Source organism: Onychostruthus taczanowskii, unplaced genomic scaffold (assembly GCF_017590055.1).
Source record: "Onychostruthus taczanowskii isolate IOZ18803 unplaced genomic scaffold, ASM1759005v1 scaffold79, whole genome shotgun sequence".
Lineage (NCBI taxonomy): Eukaryota > Metazoa > Chordata > Aves > Passeriformes > Passeridae > Onychostruthus > Onychostruthus taczanowskii.
Window position 1 is genome coordinate 3,525,643 of NW_024505782.1, and position 21,988 is coordinate 3,547,630.

General features: G+C 45.9%; 1 protein-coding gene across 1 annotated transcript in view; it reads right to left on the reverse strand.

The window, feature by feature from the left end:
* The window catches only part of MYO5B (myosin VB), a 146,247-nt gene that overhangs the window by 45,347 nt on the left and 78,912 nt on the right, over positions 1–21,988 (reverse strand). Inside the window, exons 15-19 of the mRNA XM_041423573.1 lie at positions 17,517–17,666; positions 16,312–16,409; positions 11,826–11,912; positions 3,394–3,505; positions 1,697–1,908 (exon numbers count right to left, since the gene is read on the reverse strand). Of these exons, the coding sequence (XP_041279507.1) occupies positions 1,697–1,908; positions 3,394–3,505; positions 11,826–11,912; positions 16,312–16,409; positions 17,517–17,666 (659 nt within the window). The remainder of the gene's footprint in view (positions 1–1,696; positions 1,909–3,393; positions 3,506–11,825; positions 11,913–16,311; positions 16,410–17,516; positions 17,667–21,988) is intronic.

Consider the following 21,988-nt stretch of genomic DNA (forward strand, 5'->3'; position numbering starts at 1 on the left):
AGGGGGAGAGGAAAACTTTAGTCCAATGTGGCTTGATGGCATTCAGGAAAGACCACCCCAACAGCTGGGCTAAGAAAGCCTCCATGCTGTCAGACAGCAGCCATGGAACCCAGGAGCACTAAAACCACAGATCAGCACACCCCATTTTTCCCAAACAGCATTAAACCCAAGTACTCCCCAGGTTTTCCTTGGTTTGAACTCTCTGCCTTGTGTCCTTGCGCCAACCAGCACCCAGGTTGGCTCCAACACCTCCCTGACTATAAAAAGCACACCACTGACTCAGTGAAAACAGCAGCAAATTGATTTGACATTTAAACTGGTGTGCACTGCTTTGGCAACATTCCTGAGCAGAGCCTCGAGGCATTCACAGACAGTAAATAATGAGGGATGTGGTCAGCTCTGCACCATGTTGCTCCCATTCTCCAGCTGAACTCATGTTCAATTTGCTGTTACACCGGTTAATAAATGCCCATAAACCCTCCATTAAATTTGATAATTAGCTTGTTTTGCTGGATTTATGATTCATTTCTTGCTCTCAGCATGCAGCATTGTACAGAAATTTGATCCATTTCTTTTATTTTGTGAAAAGCCTATCAAAACTAAGAGCCACATCAGATTAGCTCATATCTTCATCTGATTGAGGTAAACGGTTTCTCATTAGGACCCACTGAGCCAGGGCTTCCTGAAGAGGATAAGGGATGGTCTGCCTCGAAAAAGAGACAGTAGTTACTCAGATGCCATCCCACCCTACAAACCCTGCACAATGAGGGGAACTGAAAAATTATGTAAAAGAGACTCTGCAGCAGCTGGTTCTCACTGACACCAACCCCTTTCACAATCACAAATAACACCACAAATTCAGCTAGCATCTCTGATGTTCTTCTGCTGATTGTCTGGCTTATAGAAGGGCCACATGAAGGAAGGTGGCCAGCGTGTTGGGATGCTGTTGCATTGTTTCACTCCTGCCTCACATCCACCCCACACCTGCCACCAGCAGCCCACCCTCCAGCAGAGTGCTACCTGCAGAAACCCCAGCAAGCCACTGACACAAGGGTTCCTGCACAGAAAGGGTTAACATTAGGCTCCTTTATTATCTACTGTACACAGCCCCCCTGCCAGTGATTTGGAGTGATTTTCCTCATTACGAAGGATAGAGCCAATCAATCCTGAGAACTCCCCCTGGACATCAGGAGACACAAACCTTGTCCCTGCAGGGGAGGAGTGCATACCAACTAGGCAGCCCTTCCCCAGCTGATCCAAATGCCCTTTACCAAAGGCAGTCCCAGGAAAATATTAGTTCTGTGAAATACTTTCACCTAAATGCTTCAGAGTACTGTAGTCACCTCATTATAACCAGATTGTCTATGTTATGACCTTGGCCCAGCACCTAGAAATTAAACTAACATAAATATGAAACCCGTTTGAGGCAAAAAATTCTGATCACTTGCCCCTAAATACAGCCAGACAGAGGAGCCAGAAATAAGTAAGTTCAACCTTTAGCCCAGAAACTCTCAGTTTTACCCAGACACACATTACACGTCTCGCTTTCAAGCGAGCAGAGCACTTCCAAAGCTCCTCATATGAAACCCCCAAGTTTAAGTTCTAGAAGATGCGACAGATTGAAAACCCAGGTGGGCCAGGGGTGTTTTCACACTCGGCTCCCCAGCTGGCCTCTCTGGGGCTCCCCAGGACCCACCTGCGTGCCAGGTGCCCGCGGGCATAGCGCTGCAGGGCGAGGGTGGCTCGTCTCAGCCTCTGGTACCTGGCCCTCTGCAGCCAGCCCCGCACCGTCTTCTGGATCATGATGGTGGCAGCCCTGAACTTATCCGCCCGCAGTTTCTCCAGATATGCCACCTGGCCTGCACGGAAAAAGATCTTGGTACGGCCAAACTGGAACTTGTCTGGATCCTTTTCAAAAGCATAAAGGAAATTATATTTAATTGAGGCAAACATTGCTTTTTTTAATTTTTGTTTTCAGTATAAGTTGATCAGTAGATACAGAGTAAAAACACCACTTTGAATCAAATTTATCAACTGACATGTCTTATTAATTGGGTAATGAAGATATTATTAGACTCCATTACTAGATAAATTAGATTATTAGACTTATTAGACATTATTAGATATCATTAGACTTACTACATTTGAGCATCTATACACCCATTAAAGAATGCAGCACTAGGACTCAGTCTTAAACTCCATATATTTACACAAATTTTGAAGGGGTTTTGGGTTGGATTTTTTGTGTTTTGTGGGGTTTTTTTTACTTAGTTGGTTTGGGGGTTTTTTGTTGTTTGGTTTTGGGTTTTTGTGGTGCAGAAGTTTATTTGGGGTTTATTTTGTTTTGGGTTAAGTTTGTTTATTTGTTTTTGGAGGTTTGGGTTTTTTTGTTTGGATTTGTTTGGATTTGTTTGGTTTTTTGTTATTTGTTGGTTTTTACATAAATACGGAAATCACAGAATCACAAAATGGTTTAGGTTGGAAGGGACCTTAAACCTCATGTATATCCAACCTCCCTGCCATGGGCAGGAATGCCTTCCACTACACCAGACTAGAATGCAACACCAGAGCACTTCAAGAAAAACATTTATTTTCCAAAAAGATTAGTGTTTAGATCTACAAAGTCATATATGTGCTGCAAAAGGCTCTCAGCCAAGGGTAACACTGGGTGCAAAAAGAGGAACACAATTGGGTAAATTCCTCAAAACCCCACAGGAAAACTATAGATCAAACATTAAAACCTGTCTAAGGTGCTGTGCACATTCTGAGCCACTCCACAGCAAAAAACCTTTGCATGCACATTTGCAATTTAAAAATGCATACAAGCAAGCAGTAAAGTTTTGGTAAGGTGAGGTGGCAAAACCTTCTGATTCATTTATGGTAAAAATGTCCCAATCTGTGGGATGTTTTTTCCACATAGGGCCACTGAAAGTGTCCCACACATCAAGATTAGGCATTACTGCACTTTCCCCTTACTCATTTGTGCAAAGAGTCATTTAATGATTGATTAAGGCTATTGACAACATGACATTGTCCTAGGGTGGACCCCTGAAATGTGCTCCAGCTGTGGCTAGACGAAACCAGAAGGAGGGGATGGGGGGGACACATTTTTTAAAAGTTCCCAGTCATTCATGCCCAGCCAGTGACAGAAAACTCTGGACTTCACCAGCACTGAAATTATTCACTCCTCTTAACCACAACCAAGAAATCCCATGTCCCACTTCTCCCTGCCAGCTCCTCACAAGACTCCTCATTTTGGGAAAACTCCCAGGCTGCCTGGGGTGGAGAAGCACCTGCACGTGCAGCAGGTGAAGGTGGAGCAATTTCAGACCACATCAAAGCCATGAGTTCAGTGCTTTCAGCACCAGTGACAAAGATCTGGTCCCAGCTCACCTTAATGAGGTCTTCCAACAGGGTCTGACAGATCTGCTTCTTGTCATTCTTAGAGAGGTCTCTCTTGTTCATAAGCACACGGTATCTATTGAAAAAGTCAGAGTAGGACCACCTGAAAGCAAAGCACACGCTGGGTTAGTCTGCATGCTGGGCACTGCTTCACTAAAATAAAGTGCTGGAGTCATAGATGAGCCAAAGTGTGAAATATTTCAAGGGATTTCTCACCACTACCCTCAGCATGGACCAACTCCAAAAGGAGCTACTCACTCCCAATCTCAGCCTGGCCCCAGCCTCAGACACTGAAAGACCATCTCAGGGCCTTTCTAGCTGGAACACAAAGGCCACAGATCACCCTGTTTTCATCCCTGATGTTCTTCCCAATCTGCTGCTCTTTACCACTCAAATGCAACAATGCTATTCCCATCAGAAAGAAGAAGCTGACTTTGGAGAAATCTTGGATTGCCCAAAAATAAAAATCAAACAGCAACCTTGATAAAGTTGTAGAGAATTATTCAAATAGATATTCTTTGTTTTTGTGTTCCCAAAGTCTGCTGAATACTAATTTTAAAGGACTCCCCAATTGCTCCATCTTGAGGTCTTTGACTGACACCCTTCAAACAAACACAAAATCTTTTGGCTCTGGAAAGACAAAGCAGCCCCTCAGAAGATGCCTCACTGTCTCCAGCAGCAAAGCCTTCAAACAGGCAATGCTAATTGAAGGAATTAGAGCACTGTATCCTGCTGCTAGAAATATCATCTCCTGCTGCTGGTGATAGATGTAGAGCCTGCAGACTGCGATCCTGAAATTGCTGCAGCATCTGCCAAGTTTCAGCCTTCTCTAAATTAACACAGTGAGTTATAAACCCCTCAAAACCTGAGATTTTAATTAACACTAAACTTTTCCAGCAATGTCCAGAATGATCACTGATATTTCAACAAAATACACACAACAAACGTCAAACGGAGACTGGAGAGAATCGCAGAGGATTTGATTTCTGCCCTCAGTCAAAAAAACCACCTGTGAGCCTGATCCTTACCTGCAGAGATGCTCTGGAAACCAGGATGAGAACAAACTGTGAAGATCTGCCATACAGAAACATCCTCTTCACCCACAAGCCCCATGCATACCTTAACTTTTTGCATTACTGCACCAAATTCTTCCTATTTTTACACTTCCAGGGATTAAGAGTGTGGGAGGGAAAATAAACTGCAAAGGGCCAGAGCATTGCTTGTGACAGGTCGTGGCCAGTTTGCAGTGGTGAGGCTGAGTGAGACCACCTGAGCAGCCACAGCTGCCAGGTCTACAAAATACATCATGACATAAAACAGTTCAGTTGGAAGGGACCTGCACAATGATTTACTCCAGCTGCTGGTATCTCTCATGAAACACCTTGAGAGCTGTGGTATTTGCTAAGACAGTCATACTGCTGATTTCAAAAGACACAACCAACAGAGTTTTGTGTCACTTCAGAAGAGGGGAGGAAAGACAATGCTCTTTTTCATTGACAAGAGTACAGTAGAAGGAAATGTTTACAAAGGGAATGAAGAGAGTAAATGGGGGGAAAAGGTGGATTGGTAAGCCGCATGTAACTCCTGCATGGACACACAGCACCCAGGACACAACTAGTAAAGAATAACGGGACTGGCAAAAAACAGAATACCATTAGGATTGCACCTAAAGCCAAAGGTAAAACAGAGAGTTCATGGGGGCAGAAGCATGAGGGCAACTGTGATGAAAGGATTTCCCATGCTCAGAGTGCTCAGATTGGCTTTGGAACAGCCAGATTTAGTGTTGATTCAATCTCTGTCTCCATGGGCTAGTCCTGAGGCCAGGCAGCTAAGGCTACTCACCCTCAAATAACCAAAAATACTGGATTACCACTAAAAACTAAGATGTCAGCTATGGGGAGCTCCCTCTGGGGTGAAAACTGAACACAAAGTTTATGCAAGACTACAAGCTTGTGTCCTGTAAGGTTTAACTTAAACTTGCCTTCTCCTTGCTTTCCCCATGCCTCTGTTTTATAATTACATTTCCCATTTTGCATTGTGCAAATAAAACCCGTTTTCATTTTAAGCACGCCCGGGATTTACACAGCTCCAAATCAAACCTGAGAGGAGAAGCAGAGCATGCAGAGCCCGAGGCACCCAGCCAAGCACACGAGGCTGGCTCGGGTACTGCTCCAGCCTGGGAAAGCTAGGGAGGGGGGAAGAGAGAAGGAGGGAGTATTCCCATTAACCTGCCAGAGTCAGCTCAGGCACTGGCATTATTAACTGCTGATATCTAGAGGAAAAAAATCACCCTGCAGGTGCCACCCAGGTTCTTCCAGCAAAGAGCAGATGGTGAAGAGGCAGAATATGAAACTCAGGGCACAGGTCCAAGCTGGGCAGAAAGCAAAATCCATCATCTTCAAGGACCACGGCAGAGATGGAGATCCCACACCTGCTCACAAACAAGAGTCAGACACCTGCAGTAATTCCTTGAAAGTAGATCATAGGTCACTGCACAGTGGGTCTTCCTCCAGAGCCTGTCATTCTCATTTCCCAAGGTGGCAAAAATTGATTTTCCATGTCCATGCTTATTAAAAATGACTCATTTTCCAGGAGTAAGTCTCACATGAGATGCTGGAAGAGTTGGGAAATACACTCCCTGGTTTCTGCCAAGGTGTTTACAGGACTGGTGGCATCCACAGCCCCGTAGCCACAACTCCCACACTGAGCCCCAGGGCACAGAAGTGCCTCACTCCTGCTCTCACCACTCTCTGATTTGTCAGGGGATGACAGCCCTGACACTGCTCCTGTATTGTTGACCGTGGGGCACCAAGATGAAATCTGTGCCACAACAGGGCTGAGCCAGCCCATGAGGAGTTTCACTGAGATATTTGCCATCCCAGTTCACCAGCAAAAGAGAGCTGCAGGGGTTCATAGGTGCTGCTACAGAATCCTCCCCAGAGAAAGGAACAATTAAAGCACTCAGGTTTAATGTAACATGCCTCATTGAACCACTCAAGGCTCAAAGTTGTATAAATTTCCTTACAACTATGTGCTGGGAGAGAAACAAACATGATCCCCCAGCCCTGCAAGGGAGATTTCTCCAGTGCAGAAATACTGAAGCTCAGTGCTTTGCTGTACATACACTTTTAAAATTATTTTTCTACGCATACATCTTTTTTCTCTAGGTACAATGTCTTCATTTTAAAAGGGGAAAAGAAAAAAAAACTATTAAAACAAAAAAAGAAAACTTTATTCGTACTCGCCAAGCCACACACTGGCTCCCAGCAGGAGACAAAGGAAGTGCTATGCTACCCCACACTTTAGCAGGTCAGGAAAGACTATGGGAAGGGTACAGCTCAGTTCAACTTGTGGACAGGTATCAAAAAAAAAGCAGATTTCAGGAGCTTGGTGTGCTGCCACACAGCACGGGCAAGCCTCAGTGCAAGGGGCTGGAAACCACCAAGGGACACTAAATAAATACAGCTCCATATTATTATCATATTTTAAGATCCAGATAAGTGATGCAGAGAAAAGAGATGGAATCAGGGGATTTTTATACCCGCACAAGTGAGAAACAGGAAGAAGGAGGCACAAAGGACTGGGCAGATGCTACTCAAACTCAGATCAAGCCAACCTCAAAGAGCTGAATTTTGCTTTGATGGCAGCACAGGTCACTAGGGGAAAAAGGCAATAAAGGGAAAGGAAGGATGCAGGTAAATAACTTATGCCTGTGGAAAAAACCCTCCTTAGGCTCAAGCAGCAAGGAGGATGCTTGGCTGAGAGCCTGAGACTTGGTCATCCCAGCAAAGTCTTTGTCACCTACAGGAAACAGAGGGAATAAGATGCAGCACACACCACAGATGAAGTAATCTTTTTTCTGCAGTTTAAGCAACCAGATTTGGATGTTTGACACAAAAAATGCAACCAGGTGCAAAGCAAAGGGGCTGCTCCTGTCCAAATCTTAGGGGTTATGAACCTGAGCAGAGCCAGCTGCGTTTATTACAATGTCAAATTGAAGAGAGAGCGTGGGTAGGAAACTGGGGTTGACATTCTAAGGGAGCTTCCAAAAAGCATCTTTCCAAGCAGTGAACAACTGCCCAAAATATCCACAACCCATTGTTTCAGCAATGTTATGCCAGCTGCACTGAGTGAACAGCTGAAAGCAGTGTAATAGGTCAAAAAAGCTTCAAACTCTTAACCATAATATGGTTTCTTTTGGTACCCTAAAATAACTGGACGTGAACTGTTTCCACTCAGAGTACACAATTCACCCAAGACCACCCCAGGTGCTGAGCAAACTCAGTTTGTGTAGGAAATCCTGGCAGCACCACAAGGCACCCTCCCCTGAAGGGGGTCAATATATGAAGCAGGAAGAACCTGGATGATAGTGATCTTTCCAGAGGAGTCAGAATATGTCTGGAAGGGTGCAGGTTCAATCTCTGAGCCAAGATTTGACATGAAATTATTTTAGAAGATGCAGCTCAGGGAGAAAATTTTTCTTGCCTTGTTTACTGCAGCAGAACAGATTTGCCTTTCAATTAGCTCTAAACCATGCAGGCTGGCCTGGCTTGAAATTAGCTGGAATATATTCAAAGAGAAAAACAAGGGGGGAAAAGCCCCTCCATTTACATATTACACCTTTGTTGGGTGTGGGCAAACAGAACTGTTGATAGCCAAAGCAATTTATAGGTCTTGTTATCTGAAATGACAGCCAGACAGCTAAAGGCACATTCTATAAAAAAATTATATATCCAAGGATGTCCATGATAGTTTTCAATTATGAATGTTTAATATTTATAGAGTTTAGCAGCTGGGATTTCACACTGAATTGATACAAAAATGCTGAATCTGACAGTGAGCTCCAGCGACCAGAGGAAGCAGCCAAATGCCAAGGATACTTAAACTATAAATACATAAAAACTACAAAGAGGGTAATTCAGAGAGAACTGCAGTGATGAGGTTATTCAGAGTGATGGCGTGGTGGGAGATCACTGCTGCTGTGGAAAACCACTGACTGGAAACCACCATAACCAGCAGGGGGGAAAAAAAAGTACAGTTTTGATAGAACCAATTTAAAAACTTGTTTGAAAGAGTTATTTTGCTATTCATGGAGATCTGCACCAATTAGTTCTCTACAGACTCGTCTCTATGCAGCCAGTTTCTGTAAGGAAGATGAATGGTTTTACAGCACAGAGACAACTTCCACACTTCATCCAGGGAAGCTGATGATAGATTTACTACCTACACACCTCAGACACTCCATTCATCACAGTCATTTATGTACATGCTAAGAGATACAGATTTCTTAACTGCTGAGTAACATTTCAAAGCAAATTATACATTTTCAATTTATTTCAGACACAGCCAGAGCGCAGCCTACCATGGAAATGGTAAAATAAACCCAGGAACACCCTAAGTGGGGAGCCCCAGGCTTCAGATTACATAGCTTGAACAACTTGAACAACTAACACTTGTATTAAAAATTATTTCTTTTTTTAGAGGTAAAAAAAAATTATTAAGGACTCAAAACACTGAACTCCTCAGCAGCAGGTGGTTTTATCCAGAGATCTCTGACTCAAAGCCACATCACTCTCAGAAAGTTACTCTAGTGACAGTATGCTGGAATATATTCAGAGGTAAACATCACAGGATGAAAACAAGAGGTTTTCTATTGTTTCTGGATAAAACTCCCCTTGCAGTAAACAAATTTGGAAATTCCCTGCTGCTTTATGGGTAAATTGCTTACACCCAAGAGAAGCAAAAGTCATGAAGATCAAGTTTTCTGTTATTATTTTTAAAGTATTCCAAATTCAGAGCCTTCACAAGAGGTTTAAATTTAATGCAATGACTCTCCTTTTTAGTTTTATCCTTAATCAAGCAATATAAACTCAACTTGTCTCAAAATATAAGGAAATACAGAGGAATAATCAATGCTCATTGTGATGAAAACTCAGAGAGAACACAAGTAAAGAAAGAACTAAAAGTCTGTTACTTTTCCTACAAAACAAGATCCTGTGGAAGCATTTTTTCCTGAGATGGTCTGTAAAGCCAATTCAAATACACAGATTATTCACAATCTTTCAATGACATCATCCAGCTCCTGGGTCTGGATTTTCAAGACTGGAATTTTCTGAGTAAGGAAGGTGAGCCTTCCAAAGTGAGTATTCTATTTGGTGCAGAGCTGCTCCTACACACAATTATATCCTAAAAGTACTAAAATACACAAAGATCTGTCCTTCAAGAATCACAAACTTTGGAGAAGGTCACTCTAAAAGGCTGAAATTGCTTTTTGCACCCTTTTTTTTTGTCCCTGGAGGAAGAACAAGAGCTGACAATTGCAGTGATGGAAGAGTTCTGAATTCTTAAGTGTCCTGGGAAAAGATCTCATAAGCAAAAGCATGCAAGCAGAGCTGAGAGCATCACTTTTTAGTTTGTGAGGGTGGAGAATTGACCACCCTTGCACTGGTCAGTTCTTTGCTGTCAATAGATTCTGGCTGGTCTCCAGGTGCTGCAGTGGTTTGTCCCCTCTGTTCCCCCTCCCCGGTTACTCATTTCACATTGATTTTAGTGCTGTAGAGTATTAACTGCAGTTAAGTGAGCAGAAATGGAAAAACGCCACAAATCTGTAGGATAATTAGGAATGGAGAGGAGCAGGGTATCTGTGCAGCTGTGATAAGATCAGTAACAAACCTCATAAAATGCCCAGTGCTCAGGTCAGAGCTCCCCAAACTGTCCCAGGACCCACCACGACAGAGCCAGGGCCCAGACTGCACTGGGCAGTGTGACTGCTTGCTTGGAGAGCAAAGAACTGCATTTCTCTGGCCTTTTCCACGTGAAAAAAACCCAGATTTTTTCATTCTGTCAGGGCTTGTACTACAAGAGGACTGACAGATTTGGCCTGGCAACAAAGATGGTAGTAAAAGAAAACCCATGGGCTGGAATTTTTGATTCCCCACCACGGCTTAGTGATCATGTCATGAAGAAACAGCTTTTTACTGGCTGCTTCCACAGAAGCCCTGAAGCCTTCAGAGATGAGAGTCAAAGGTGATGCTGGGTCTTCTAACAGGATCAGATTCCCAACATAAGGTCCTAGATCTGCACCCTCCCACACTGGCAGAGGACACGAGAAACTGGTTTCCATGAGATTTTTCGTCTTCTCCTTCTTCTGTTTTCCCTTCTTCCTCCTTAAGCAGCTGGACTCAGCTGGTCAGGGAGGAGCCCATGGCCAGTTGTGGCCTGCCCACTGAGGCCACTGGCCAGCAGAGGAGAAGGGCAGCAGAGCCACCTCAACCTCAGCTGCTGCCCTCGGCTGCCAGAAACCCCCTGAAGCCTTCCAGGTGAGAGCAGCACGCTCCTCCCCAAAATCCGGGACAGGGAGCTCCCCATGGTGCTCCACATCACGCTTAGCCTGCACTTCACTGAGCATATTTATAACTTCTTTGTTCCATATAAAATGGCTGATGGCTTTGCTGACATTAACACAAAGCTGCTTGGCACTAAAATGCAATTGATGCATTTTTAGAATTATTTGCCCTTGTCACCTTCAGGACTTATGTATAGTCTATGTTTTCTGATTTATTAGGCCTTAAAAACCTCTTTTGAATTTTATATCTCAATCAGCAGGAGCACGCCACCCACAACCCTCCTTTTTATGATGCAAGAGTTTGAAGCTTAGGATGCTCCGGATGTGCAGTGTGGAAGTCTACAACAATAATTTACGACCCTTATTTTCTTCCTCTGCAAGTAGAATCAAAAATTCTTCTTGGCTGAAATGAGGATTGCAGCAGATTTCTGAAGACAGGGGAAAAAAAAAAAAAACACAAAGAAAAGCAAACTGAGCAGTGGAAGGGGCTTCAGGCAAACAGTGAAGAAGTGCTTTAGGGCAGTGCTTGCTTTCAGAGCTGTTTTGTTACTTCATGTCCACCTAGGTACAGCATCCCAGCTGGAGTCCTTTGTCTGCCAGGCATCAGCTTTTTCAGAGGTTTCATGAGAACAAATTACCTCTCAGGACCAAACTGAAAGCACCAGCTGGAACACTGGACACAGCACAACACACTCTCTGTCATGCCCGCTTTGCAGCTCTTTGCTTGAGAATGAATCTCTTAGACTTGAGGAACCCAGGACGTAGCGGGAGTTCAGCAAAATAAAACAAAAAAAATATATAAAAAGCAGAAAATCTATCTTGGATATAAACAAACCTAAATGAACATTGTCCTGAGAACACAAGTGTTTTCTTCTTCCTCCCTCACCTCAGATAATCCCAGAAGGGTTTGGTCTGGAAGGGCCTTTAAAGCTCACCCAGTCTCACCCATGCCCTGGGCAGGGACACCTTCCATTATCCCAGGGTGCTCCAAGCCCTGTCCAACCTGGCCTTGGGTACAATGGACTTGCTGAGTAAACAACAGGAGCAGCACAACCCCAGGGAATTCCCAGCCCAGCACCTGGATGGGAAGCCAGCTGCACTGATCCGGATGGTCTCCAGCACTCCACAGGCTCTCAGCTGCTGCACTGCTCTCTTCGGATCAAACCTGCAATTAGATTTAGGACAGACATTAACACACAGTGAAAGGGAGCCCACAGCCACTGCCTCTCAATCCTCAGAATAACCCAGGCCTGCCTTTGGGAACAGGCTGCACAGATGTCACACCTTTTCTCTGCATGTCACAAAGGTCTGATTTTCAAGTTGCTTGAAACCCTGCTACCACCCTGCCATCAATGCCAGGTGTGTTCTTGGGACAGGATGACCTGATGATCACCTTAGCCAGAATCTACCTGGCTTTGTAAAGCAATACAGTCACAATAAAGAAGGGAACTGGCTACCCCACCACAAGCTGCCTGGTGAACCAGCTATCAGGGCAACAACAAATTTACAGAAATCACATTCAACAGCAAAATAAGTCTGATATATTCAATTCCATACCCAAACCAGGTAATTAACAAGTCCCAAAAGCTTCTAGACTAAGTTTTCCAAGAACGGTGGTGGTCATGTTCCAGACTAATGACTTCGGTAGGCACCATGTCGAAATTCAAGATGTTTCTGCCCTCCTCTTTAAAGCTTGCATCTTCCCTTACCACTGGCATCTCATTTCCATCAGGAATTTGTGGCAAAAAACCTCATGGCAACTTCCAGCTGAATACTCAGGCAGTGCTTCCTCTGGTTCCTGGCAAAACTCACTGCCAGATCAGACTATCCTTGCAGAGAGTGAGTCCAGGTACCAGCATCTCCCATGGCTGTTCCCTCCTTCCACCCTGACTCTGAATGCACAAGGAGGTTCCAGTTCTCCAGCTCTGGAAGGGACTGGAAAAGGTCCCTACATCAAGCTCAGACTCACATGATGCAATGTCCATAGCTGTGTGAGGTTTCCAGAACAAAGCTTCTCATACAATGCCAGTTTTTTCCCTTTCTGAAAGCCCAAAATATTTACACCTGCAAGTCAAGATTACATGAATAATTCTGCCTGCTCTCTGCTGTACAAAAGCAGCATGAAAAATAGTCTCTTTGTGCTTTTTTTAATTCCCTGGACCTGTCAAGTCTTCAAGCAAGTTATTCACTGCAACACCACCAACACTGTGCAGGGTGAAAAATCAGTCTGGGCTGTCACTCACTTCAAGGAAGAACCCACAAGGGTGCAATTTCCATAACAATAAATAATAAACAGGAGTGGCAGATCGACAGGCAAGCGTCAGTCCTGGAAGATCCCAGGGCAATCTCTCTGGTATCCAAGGGAAACCATGCAAAGCAGCAAAGCCCTGCTCAGTGGGGGTGAAATGCAGTCACCAGAGAGGCTGCAGTCATCTGTCAGCAACAGCTCCAGCTATGGGCTAATGCTGAAATTAAGACCTTAAAAGTGGGACAATACACCTTATTACAAACTCCTTTTCTTTGCCATGGCAGGTAGAAGCACCTGGCAGGTTGATTTTGGCCTGGAAACCGAAGTCAAAGATCCCAAACCCTGCCTGAAGCAGAATCTAAAAGGAAAACTGATAGAGGAACAACCTGAAGTCAGGCATTCCCCTTGCACATCTCTCTTTGGAAGTCTTCTCCAGCAGGAATTAACCTCAGACCCAGCCTGCAGTCAGATGCAGCAGACATCCCTGCATGGAGCCACGGTGTCCCAGGATGGGAGCCTGACACCCTCCAGCCCCATTACAGATCTTATCTTCTCAGCAAGTTGTGAAGCAGGAATGCAGGCTGTGAGAGACCTGAGGAACTCTCCAGTCCAACCCACTATGTTCAAAAGCTGGGACAGCTATGGGGACAAAGCCATAGCCCAGGGTTCATCCAGTCAAAATTGACAGAAACCTCCACAGATGGAGGCTGAACAACCTCTCAGGGCAGACTGCTCCGTTGACAGATTGTCCTCAGGGAGAAGAAAACCAGGTTTACTCATCTCCAGTCTGAACCTCCCATGTCAGTTTGAGGCCATTGGCTCCTTCCTCCCACCACACACCACTGCTGAGAGCAGGCTTTTCTCCTCGTGGTAGCCCCTCTAAGTACTGAAGGGCTGCCACTGCTTCCTTCCTGTTCTCCGGGGTAAACACCTCATTTTAGCAAAAACATAATGCTCTTGTGAGCTGAAAAATGTTATGTTTTAGAAAGAGAAAACGTATTTTCTCACTGAACAACAAACATAACACCAAGTGTTCCACATGCTATAGACACCTGGGCGCTAACGTGGAGCAATGCTGATGTTTCACCTCACAAGTACTTCCCAGCACTGCGCATTTTCCAGCATGTGTCTCTAGATCCCACTTTTACACATTAAAAAAAGACAGCAAGTCTTATGAGGAGCAGCTGAGGGAGGTGGAGAAGGGGCTGAGCCTGGAGGAAAGGAGGCTCAGGGGGGACCTTGTGGCTCTGCACAGCTCCTGACAGGAGGGGACAGCCGGGGGGTCGGGCTGTGCTCCCAGGAACAGGGACAGGAGGAGAGGGAACGGCCTCAGGCTGGGCCAGGGCAGGCTCAGGGTGGACAGCAGCAGGAATTTCCCCATGGAAAGGGTGCTCAGGCCTTGGCAGGGGCTGCCAGGGAGGTTTGCAGTGGAGGCGTCCAAGGAAGGCCTGGATGTGGTACTCAGTGTTTTGGGCTGGTGACACAGTGGGGATCAGGCACAGCTGGGACTCCATGATCCTGGAGCACTTTTCCAGCCTCAGTGCCCCTGGGATTCTGTGACTTTATTTGAGCCAGGCTAAGGATACAAATTCCTCAAGCTGGTAGCAGCAAGACCAACCTTGACCACGACCCCCAGGTGACAATGCCAACTAAGCAATCCATGAGGGGTGAGGGAGTCTCTTACAGAACCACCCACAGGAGACACCTGAACCCGCTGTGAATGAGGATGCAACCCCATGACCACAACCCAAAAAAACCTCCTCCAGAACCATCCTTGTGTCTATTTTGGCCTGTAATTTGTTCCCAAAATCCTGAGCGTGGACATTCACCAATAGTAGCATCACATTGGGCAGAGCCATCACTTGGACTAGGAGCAGGCACTGGCAGAATTATCCTCCTGGTGCTTGCTACCCATAATATCTTAGGGATACAACTGAGTTCATTCAGCTACTGCCCCCTGAAAGCCAGGAGCTTGCACATCCATCAATTATATTAGCTGTATCCTGAGCACCACGTGAAAAACGGAATCTGAAAGTTCAAAGGCAGAGGAGTGAAGAAGGATGAGCTGAAAGGAGAGCCAAGCAGGGACATGGAGCTCTGGAAAGACCCATTGGCATGATGAAGCCACTTCACCACCCAGAGCATCTACCACACTCTCACTACATCAAGTCAGAGAAGGATTTTGTGCTTCATCTAAATTAAAAAGGCAAAAGGAGACCAAGGCCAGAGCACATCCTGCACCTACAGGATGGTGTGTGAAACAGATCAGCAGAGCACAGGAACACAGATCCCAGCACAGCCAGCCTTCTCCAGGGCTGCTAACTACTCATCTAAGGAATCAGGTAAATAGAAACCAGTTTCTGAATGTCTTGCAATGATTAATACCCCTCACTTTGCTGTTTGCAGGGGCAGAAGAGTCAAGCCAGGAAACTTCCTTGTGGATACATCTCTCCTAGCACATCACAGCCAAGGCTGAGTCTGTTTACAGAAGCTTTGCCTTCTTTCCAGGACACTGTTGGAGCTGTCTCTGCACTCCTAAATTGCGATGTGCTCACTGGGAGCACTCAGCCTGCATCAGATCAGCTGGAGGGAAATGCCTCCCTGCTGCTGGATTACATTTACAACCTTCTTCCCTAAAGGTCACCACCTGCACTTGATGCCTTTTGAGGACATCACATCTGTAAGGCCCCTGCATACTAATGGCCAAGCTTTCCTGGAATTATAGGGAAGAAAACTGGGCACAAGTCCATAACCAGGAAGTCAAACAGGGCTAACAACTACCTGCTCACAGCTGCTGCCTCTGATACATCTCTGAACTACGGACAAAGATCAGGACTGGCCTTTTGCTTCAGCTGCTCACCTGCCTGAAGTTGATACAAGCCACGTCTTAACTTTTTCTTCATTTATTTTGGAAGCACCAAGATATTTCTGTTCCTTTTACAAGCCCACTACTTATCTCTTCTTCTTCATGTCTTTCTCTTTTCACTGTTTGGAGCTGTAATCATTTAAACCAAAGGAAGTCTAAGACGAAAACTTCAGGAAGACCCTCTTACTGCAAAGCAAGGACCCTCAGTATTAGCAGAGCATAATTCAGAGCATATCTATCAATTATTAGAACCTGAATTAGTCTTCATTTCAGAGGCACAAACCCCCCATGCTGAAACCAAAAAAGGTGACTCCAGCAACCCACACAGCCCTTCCAGTTACAGGAACAACATTAAAAGGAGGGGGCAAGCTCTTCAGCAGGGGGAAGAGCCCAAAGCACGCCCTGCTGCCAAAAAGCTGAACACATCTGCCCATCTGCAGGGCCACTTACTTGAAGGGGAGCTTCTCGTCGTTGGGCTTGATGCAGCGCACGTAGTGCGGGGTGGTGGCGTTCAGGGTCTCCATCAGCAGCTGCAGGGAGTTGCGGAACTGAAAGACAAAACCACTCGTGTGGAGGAGGGAGGAAGGAGCTGCGACCCTGCAGCCCCAGCCAGCAGGGGTGCCACAAGCCACCCGTGGGTGTGACACAGCGTGAGCCTCCCCATGGACCCAGCACAGGCAGGGGGAACCCAGAGGAGACACTGGGGGGCTCAGAATCACAGAATCACAGAATCACAGAATCCTGAGGTTGGAAGAGTCCTCTAAGATCATCGAGCCCAACCCATGTCCTAACACCACAACTCAGACTCTAAACTATAGCACAAATGCCATGTCCAGTCTTTTTTTAACATATCCACAGATGGTGATTCTACCACTTCTCTGGGAAGAGCATTCCAGTACTTTATTATTTTTTCAGTGAAACATTTTTTCCTAATATCCAACCTATGCCTTCCCTGACACAGCTTGAGACTGTGTCCTCTGGTTCTGTCAGTGCTGCCCAGTGGAAGAGAGCAACCCCACCTGACTGCAACCTCCCTTCAGGAAGCTGTAGAGAGCAATAAGGTCACCTCTGAGCCTCCTCTTGTCCAGGCTAAACAACCCCAGCTCCTTCAAACCTTCCTCACAGGGCTTGTGTTCCCCTCACCAGCCTTGTGGCCCTCCTCTGGACACATTCAAGCATCTCAACATCCTTCCTAAACTGAGGGTCCCAGGTTGAGGGCTTCCACCTCAAAGAGTCATGAGCAACAAAGCATGGGACTCTGCCCAGTTGGGTCTTTGAAACATCTACAAGGATGGAGATAGGACAACCTCTCTGTGCCCCTGCTGAATTTTTTCTGCCCCTGCCCACAGGGGAGAAAATGCTCCTTTTCTGAAGCTGTTTCAGTTTAAAGGCTCCACAGTATATTGGGACACTGTCCAGTGAATCCCAGAGTGGCCTCCACCCTCCTGTCTCAGCTGCTTTCAGCCAAGACTTCTCAATCCTCCTGTTCCAGGGACACCACTAGAAGTCATCCAAAACACAGCAGCTGAACAGAGATCATGGGAAAGCCTCTTTCCACCCTCAACAGCTTTTTATTTACCTCTGCTTCAAACTGAAGCAACAGGACGTTAACTGGATTGCTCTGTCGTCAGTGACTCACTCAGACCTCACATTACCTGGTGTCCCACTGTTTTCCTGTGCTCCTTGTTGGCAGCTTTGAAGGCTGGCTTGGCAGAGCGCACGTTGATCCGCGGTGTTCTCTTTGGCACGGCCGTGGCTGGCACGGCATCCTTCTCCTCCTGGAATAAGTCTGCTACCATCTGATACTGAAACAAAAGGCAGCACTTGAGCACCTCTGGCCCTGCTCGCTGGGGAATGAACCCACCCAGCTCCCATTGCTCAGGTCATCTTGCACCCATCCTAAACCTGGAAGGGGGAAAAGGGCAAGAAAGTGAAAGCAAGAAGAGTTGTCTGCATAAACCACACCAGCAGGACAGCTGACCATTCCGTGCTGCAGGTCATGAAACCTTGAAATGTGCACATTAAATCAAACTAGCCTAAAAGGAAAAAGAGGCTGGATTGCTGAGGTCTTGCCAAGGCACAAAACCTCCCAAACAGGAGGTGACTCTTGCTCCCAAGGCTTTGTTTCTGGGTGTTTATCCAGCCCTGCCCCAACAAGGATGCTGCCTACACAGCACATACCCCAGGAACAGGATCTCCTGTGAGGACAGGCAGCAGGGAGACCCCACCACAGCCCCAGAGGCACCTTTGCTTTTCAAAAAATTAATGGACACAAACACTTCCTCCCTAATTACTCACTTTTCAGGGCAGCACTACCATCCCACAACCCTGGAAGCACCACATCTAGCTCGACAGATCCCTAAGCCTGGGATTTCTTGCAAGCCAGCAGCAACATTTCTGCTTCATAAACAACAGGTGAGGCAGCAAAGGCAGTTAATGCCTTTTTTATTATTATTATTATTTAGGGAGTAGGATATTCAGATTTATGTTAGGCTGGGGAACCTGAATATTAAGTAAGCCACCATAAATCTGGTCTGGCTAGCAAGGCTGTTGAATTTTCACATCTTGAATCCATCTACACACCCACACTGGCTACTGCCACAGCTGCACTTACATTCAAAGGGGAAGTCCTTAAATGTAAAAAAACCCTCTCTGTCAGCAGGTGGGATGTCATGTATCAGCAGCTGAGCTGGGCTCCTGCCCAGTGACACTGCCAAAGCACCCACAATGCCTGCCAGCAGCACGGATGCTGGAGCACCTGAGGGGGAGAACCACATTCCCCACATCCATGGCTCACCATGCCCAACACATCCATCCCAAAACCACCAGTACAAGGCAGTGGCAGCTACCCAGCACTCTTGCCCCCACCTCAGGCTCCTCCAAAAGCCCAGCCTGGTTGTATTTCCATTAAGATCCCAGGAAGAGTGCTGTGGTTTACCACATTTTAGACATAAACAGACAGCCCTGTGCTGTGAAGGGCTCCCTGGCGCTCTGCCACATCTCTGGGCTGAGACAGGAACACTTCCAGCCCTGTCCTGTGGGATATTCTCACAGCTTGTTAGGGCAGCAGCCTCAACTCCACTGTGGGAAGGATATTATTTGCATGACATGAGCAAATTTCTTGCAGGCTCCACGACAGTGCCAGCTAAGGATCTGCTTCACACTCAGCTTTCACTGCTATCTCTGCAGCTCACTCAACTCCTACCACAATAAAGTCTCTCTCCTTCTTCACCTGGCATTCTATCCCTAAAAAAGACATCCTGACAGTTGTTGTGGATGACTCATCACCATCTGGGATGCTCTGACTCCTGCAAGCACGGGAGGTGTGGACAGCACATGTATTGATGAAGATATCCAACACAGGCTCTGCATTACTGCCTCACACCTGACAATGTGGTAAAATCCCTGCATGTAATCTTGGGTTTCAAAATATCTTCTCAAGTTAGCTTGAGAAGGAAGGGCCATTGATCCCTCCATCCACTTGGTATTAATAACAGCAGTGCTTGTTCCTGAATGAGAGCTGGAGAAGGATCTCAGAGCCAAGCCCTCAGCTTGCATGATGCAAACCTGGTGGAACTGGGACCATCTCTAGCAGGAGCCATTCCACAGGTTCTGGGGCATAAAAAAGAGGGACAGATCCCCCCTCCCCAGCTGGAAGTGTCAAAACCATTGGTGCATTATTTGTAATTACAGAGAACTGGAAAATAATACCTTCACAGCATGCCCGTATGCTTTCCATCAGCATTCAAATCATTGCCTTTAATTCAAAGAACATCAGCTCTCAACTGTTTTAGCTGACCAGCGCTTACAGAACTAATTAAATGCTTTATAAAGTCTCTTCCACCATCCTGCTGATGGCAGTAATTGCATTCTAATTAGCAGCAGGCAGTTCTGCCTTGGTGGAAGTGCTTCATCAGTGATGGCTTGCTGACAGGGAGGTGCCCAGGTCCTTGCTGTGTTAAATTCAGTGTTCCCCCTTGCCCTCTGTGCTGCTTTAGTGGCAATGCAAAAAGAATGCAGGGAATGCTGTGTGCCAGCCTGATCCTGAGGACAGGACAAAGTCCTCACAGCACAGCCCTCTGCAGCACAGATCTGAGCTTTAGTTAAATTTACACATCTGAGTAGCAGACTCAGCACTGTCACTGCTGCTTTTGCTGGTTCAGAGAGACCAGGCTGCCTTTTACAGCGAAACAAAATTGTTTCTAATTGTTTATAGCCCTGGAGGGCAAATGGCAGGCAAGAAGCAAAAATACCAGGGAAACAATCTGCTGGCAAACAGGGGTAAGGGGCAGCAAGAGCAGATCATCAGGTGTTGAAGGATCTGGGAGAGGAATGTGACAATGCTCCTGCTGCTCTTCTTCCAGAACAGCACGGGATCAGCACAGGCTGATAAAAGCCACTGCTCCCATGCTGTTAGGGGAATGGCTTACAGGCAGAAATTCAACAAACTATCTCCCAAAGGTTCTGAGACCCAAGTGTATTTCAGAGTGTTTTGGGCTGGGTCAGGGCAGCTGTGGCTGCCCCATCCCTGGAAGTATCCAAGGCCACATTGGACAGGGCTTGGAGCAACCAGGGATAGTGGAAGGGGCAGGGGTGACACTGGATGGGATTTAAGATCCCCTATAACCCAGCTATTAAAGAAAAGTCCAGCCTGCTCTGATGTTATATTGTGGTCCCTATATGTGACCAGAGAGCCTTTATTTTATATCTGTGTTTTTAGGGAACGATTTCCAGGATCTCCACCACTCTATACCACACTGCTTCAATGAGTTATAATCTCTCCTCTACACCAAACACTCAAACAGAAATCCTTATCAGACACTGCCAGTTCTGCAGCACTGTCTCCAACAGCAAGTTCAGCACTGGCTAAATAATTAATCATGCAGCATCAACTATTCCTGGAGGTTACCTGGCATTTCTAATGAGCTCTAATCATGCCCAGTTTTTCCCTGGGAAGCTTCCTGAACATGCAGAGCTCTTGATTTGGGCGTTATTAAAACCCAGCTTCATAGTTATTAATTTCACAACTTCTCCCATGGATGAGAAAATTGCTCATCTTGCCATCTTCACAAGAATTCCTTGCTGTGAAACAGGCCAAGCCACTGACAACACTTAAATAATTTCCCATTCTCATCTCTTCCAACTTTGACAGGAACAAACTCCGCCTAAACATAATGTTTCCTCCACCTCCCTTCATCCCACTCCTTACTCAGGGTGGCATTTAGAGGGTCACAGCCAGCAGCACACCCAAGGGTGTCACAAAAAGAAGACTGAATATGACATACATTTGCTTGCAATATGCAGGGGGCCTTCAAAATTTGTAATGTAAAAAAAAAAAAAAAAAAAAAAAACCCCCCAAAAAAAAAAAAAAAAAAAAAAAAACCCCCCAAAAAAAAAAAAAAAAAAAAAAAAACCCAAAAAAAAACAACAACAAAAAAAAATACCCCCCAAAAAAAACCCCAAAACAACAAACAAACAACTTAACATGCTGACCTATGCTGTGGAAGGCTTTGAAATGATTTGGAGGAAAGCAGATGCACTCCTTCCTTAAACCACACACTGGGTTTGGAGCAGCAACGGTGTTCCAGAGTCACACAGCCTGGGTTTTGGCTGCTGGATGGTGAGTTGGACTTTGCAGGTCTGCATTTTCACACTAACTGCTTAATAAAACTGCCCCTGGGAGAGATGATGTTGTTTAAAGTTTCAGCTCATTAATCTACAATGAAAGACTCAAGGCTGCAGGGAAGAACTTCTGGTCTGGTTTTACAACAACAAGGGTCTGAAATTCCTTAGCTGTCTGTGCTATTGACACTTTTAATCCAGCCTATCCAAATGCCCATAGAGAGTAGGAGTATGGTACTGGAAGGCAGTGTAAAATCTACTCAATTTATATAGAAAACTGTAAAATCTTCAGCTTGGAGCCCACTGTCAAATGATCATTTACTGCAGGCATGACCCACTCCAAAGCCTTCAGAGCCCCACAGCTCTTCTGCTTCCAACATCCCACCAAATCCACAGCCCACAGGAAATTTTAAACAGCAAGAGCCAAAAAAGCCTGTACCAGGAGACCTGGCATTCAAAGCCAATCAATACATCCCTGCTGGCACTTGGTGCAATGAGATGTTGA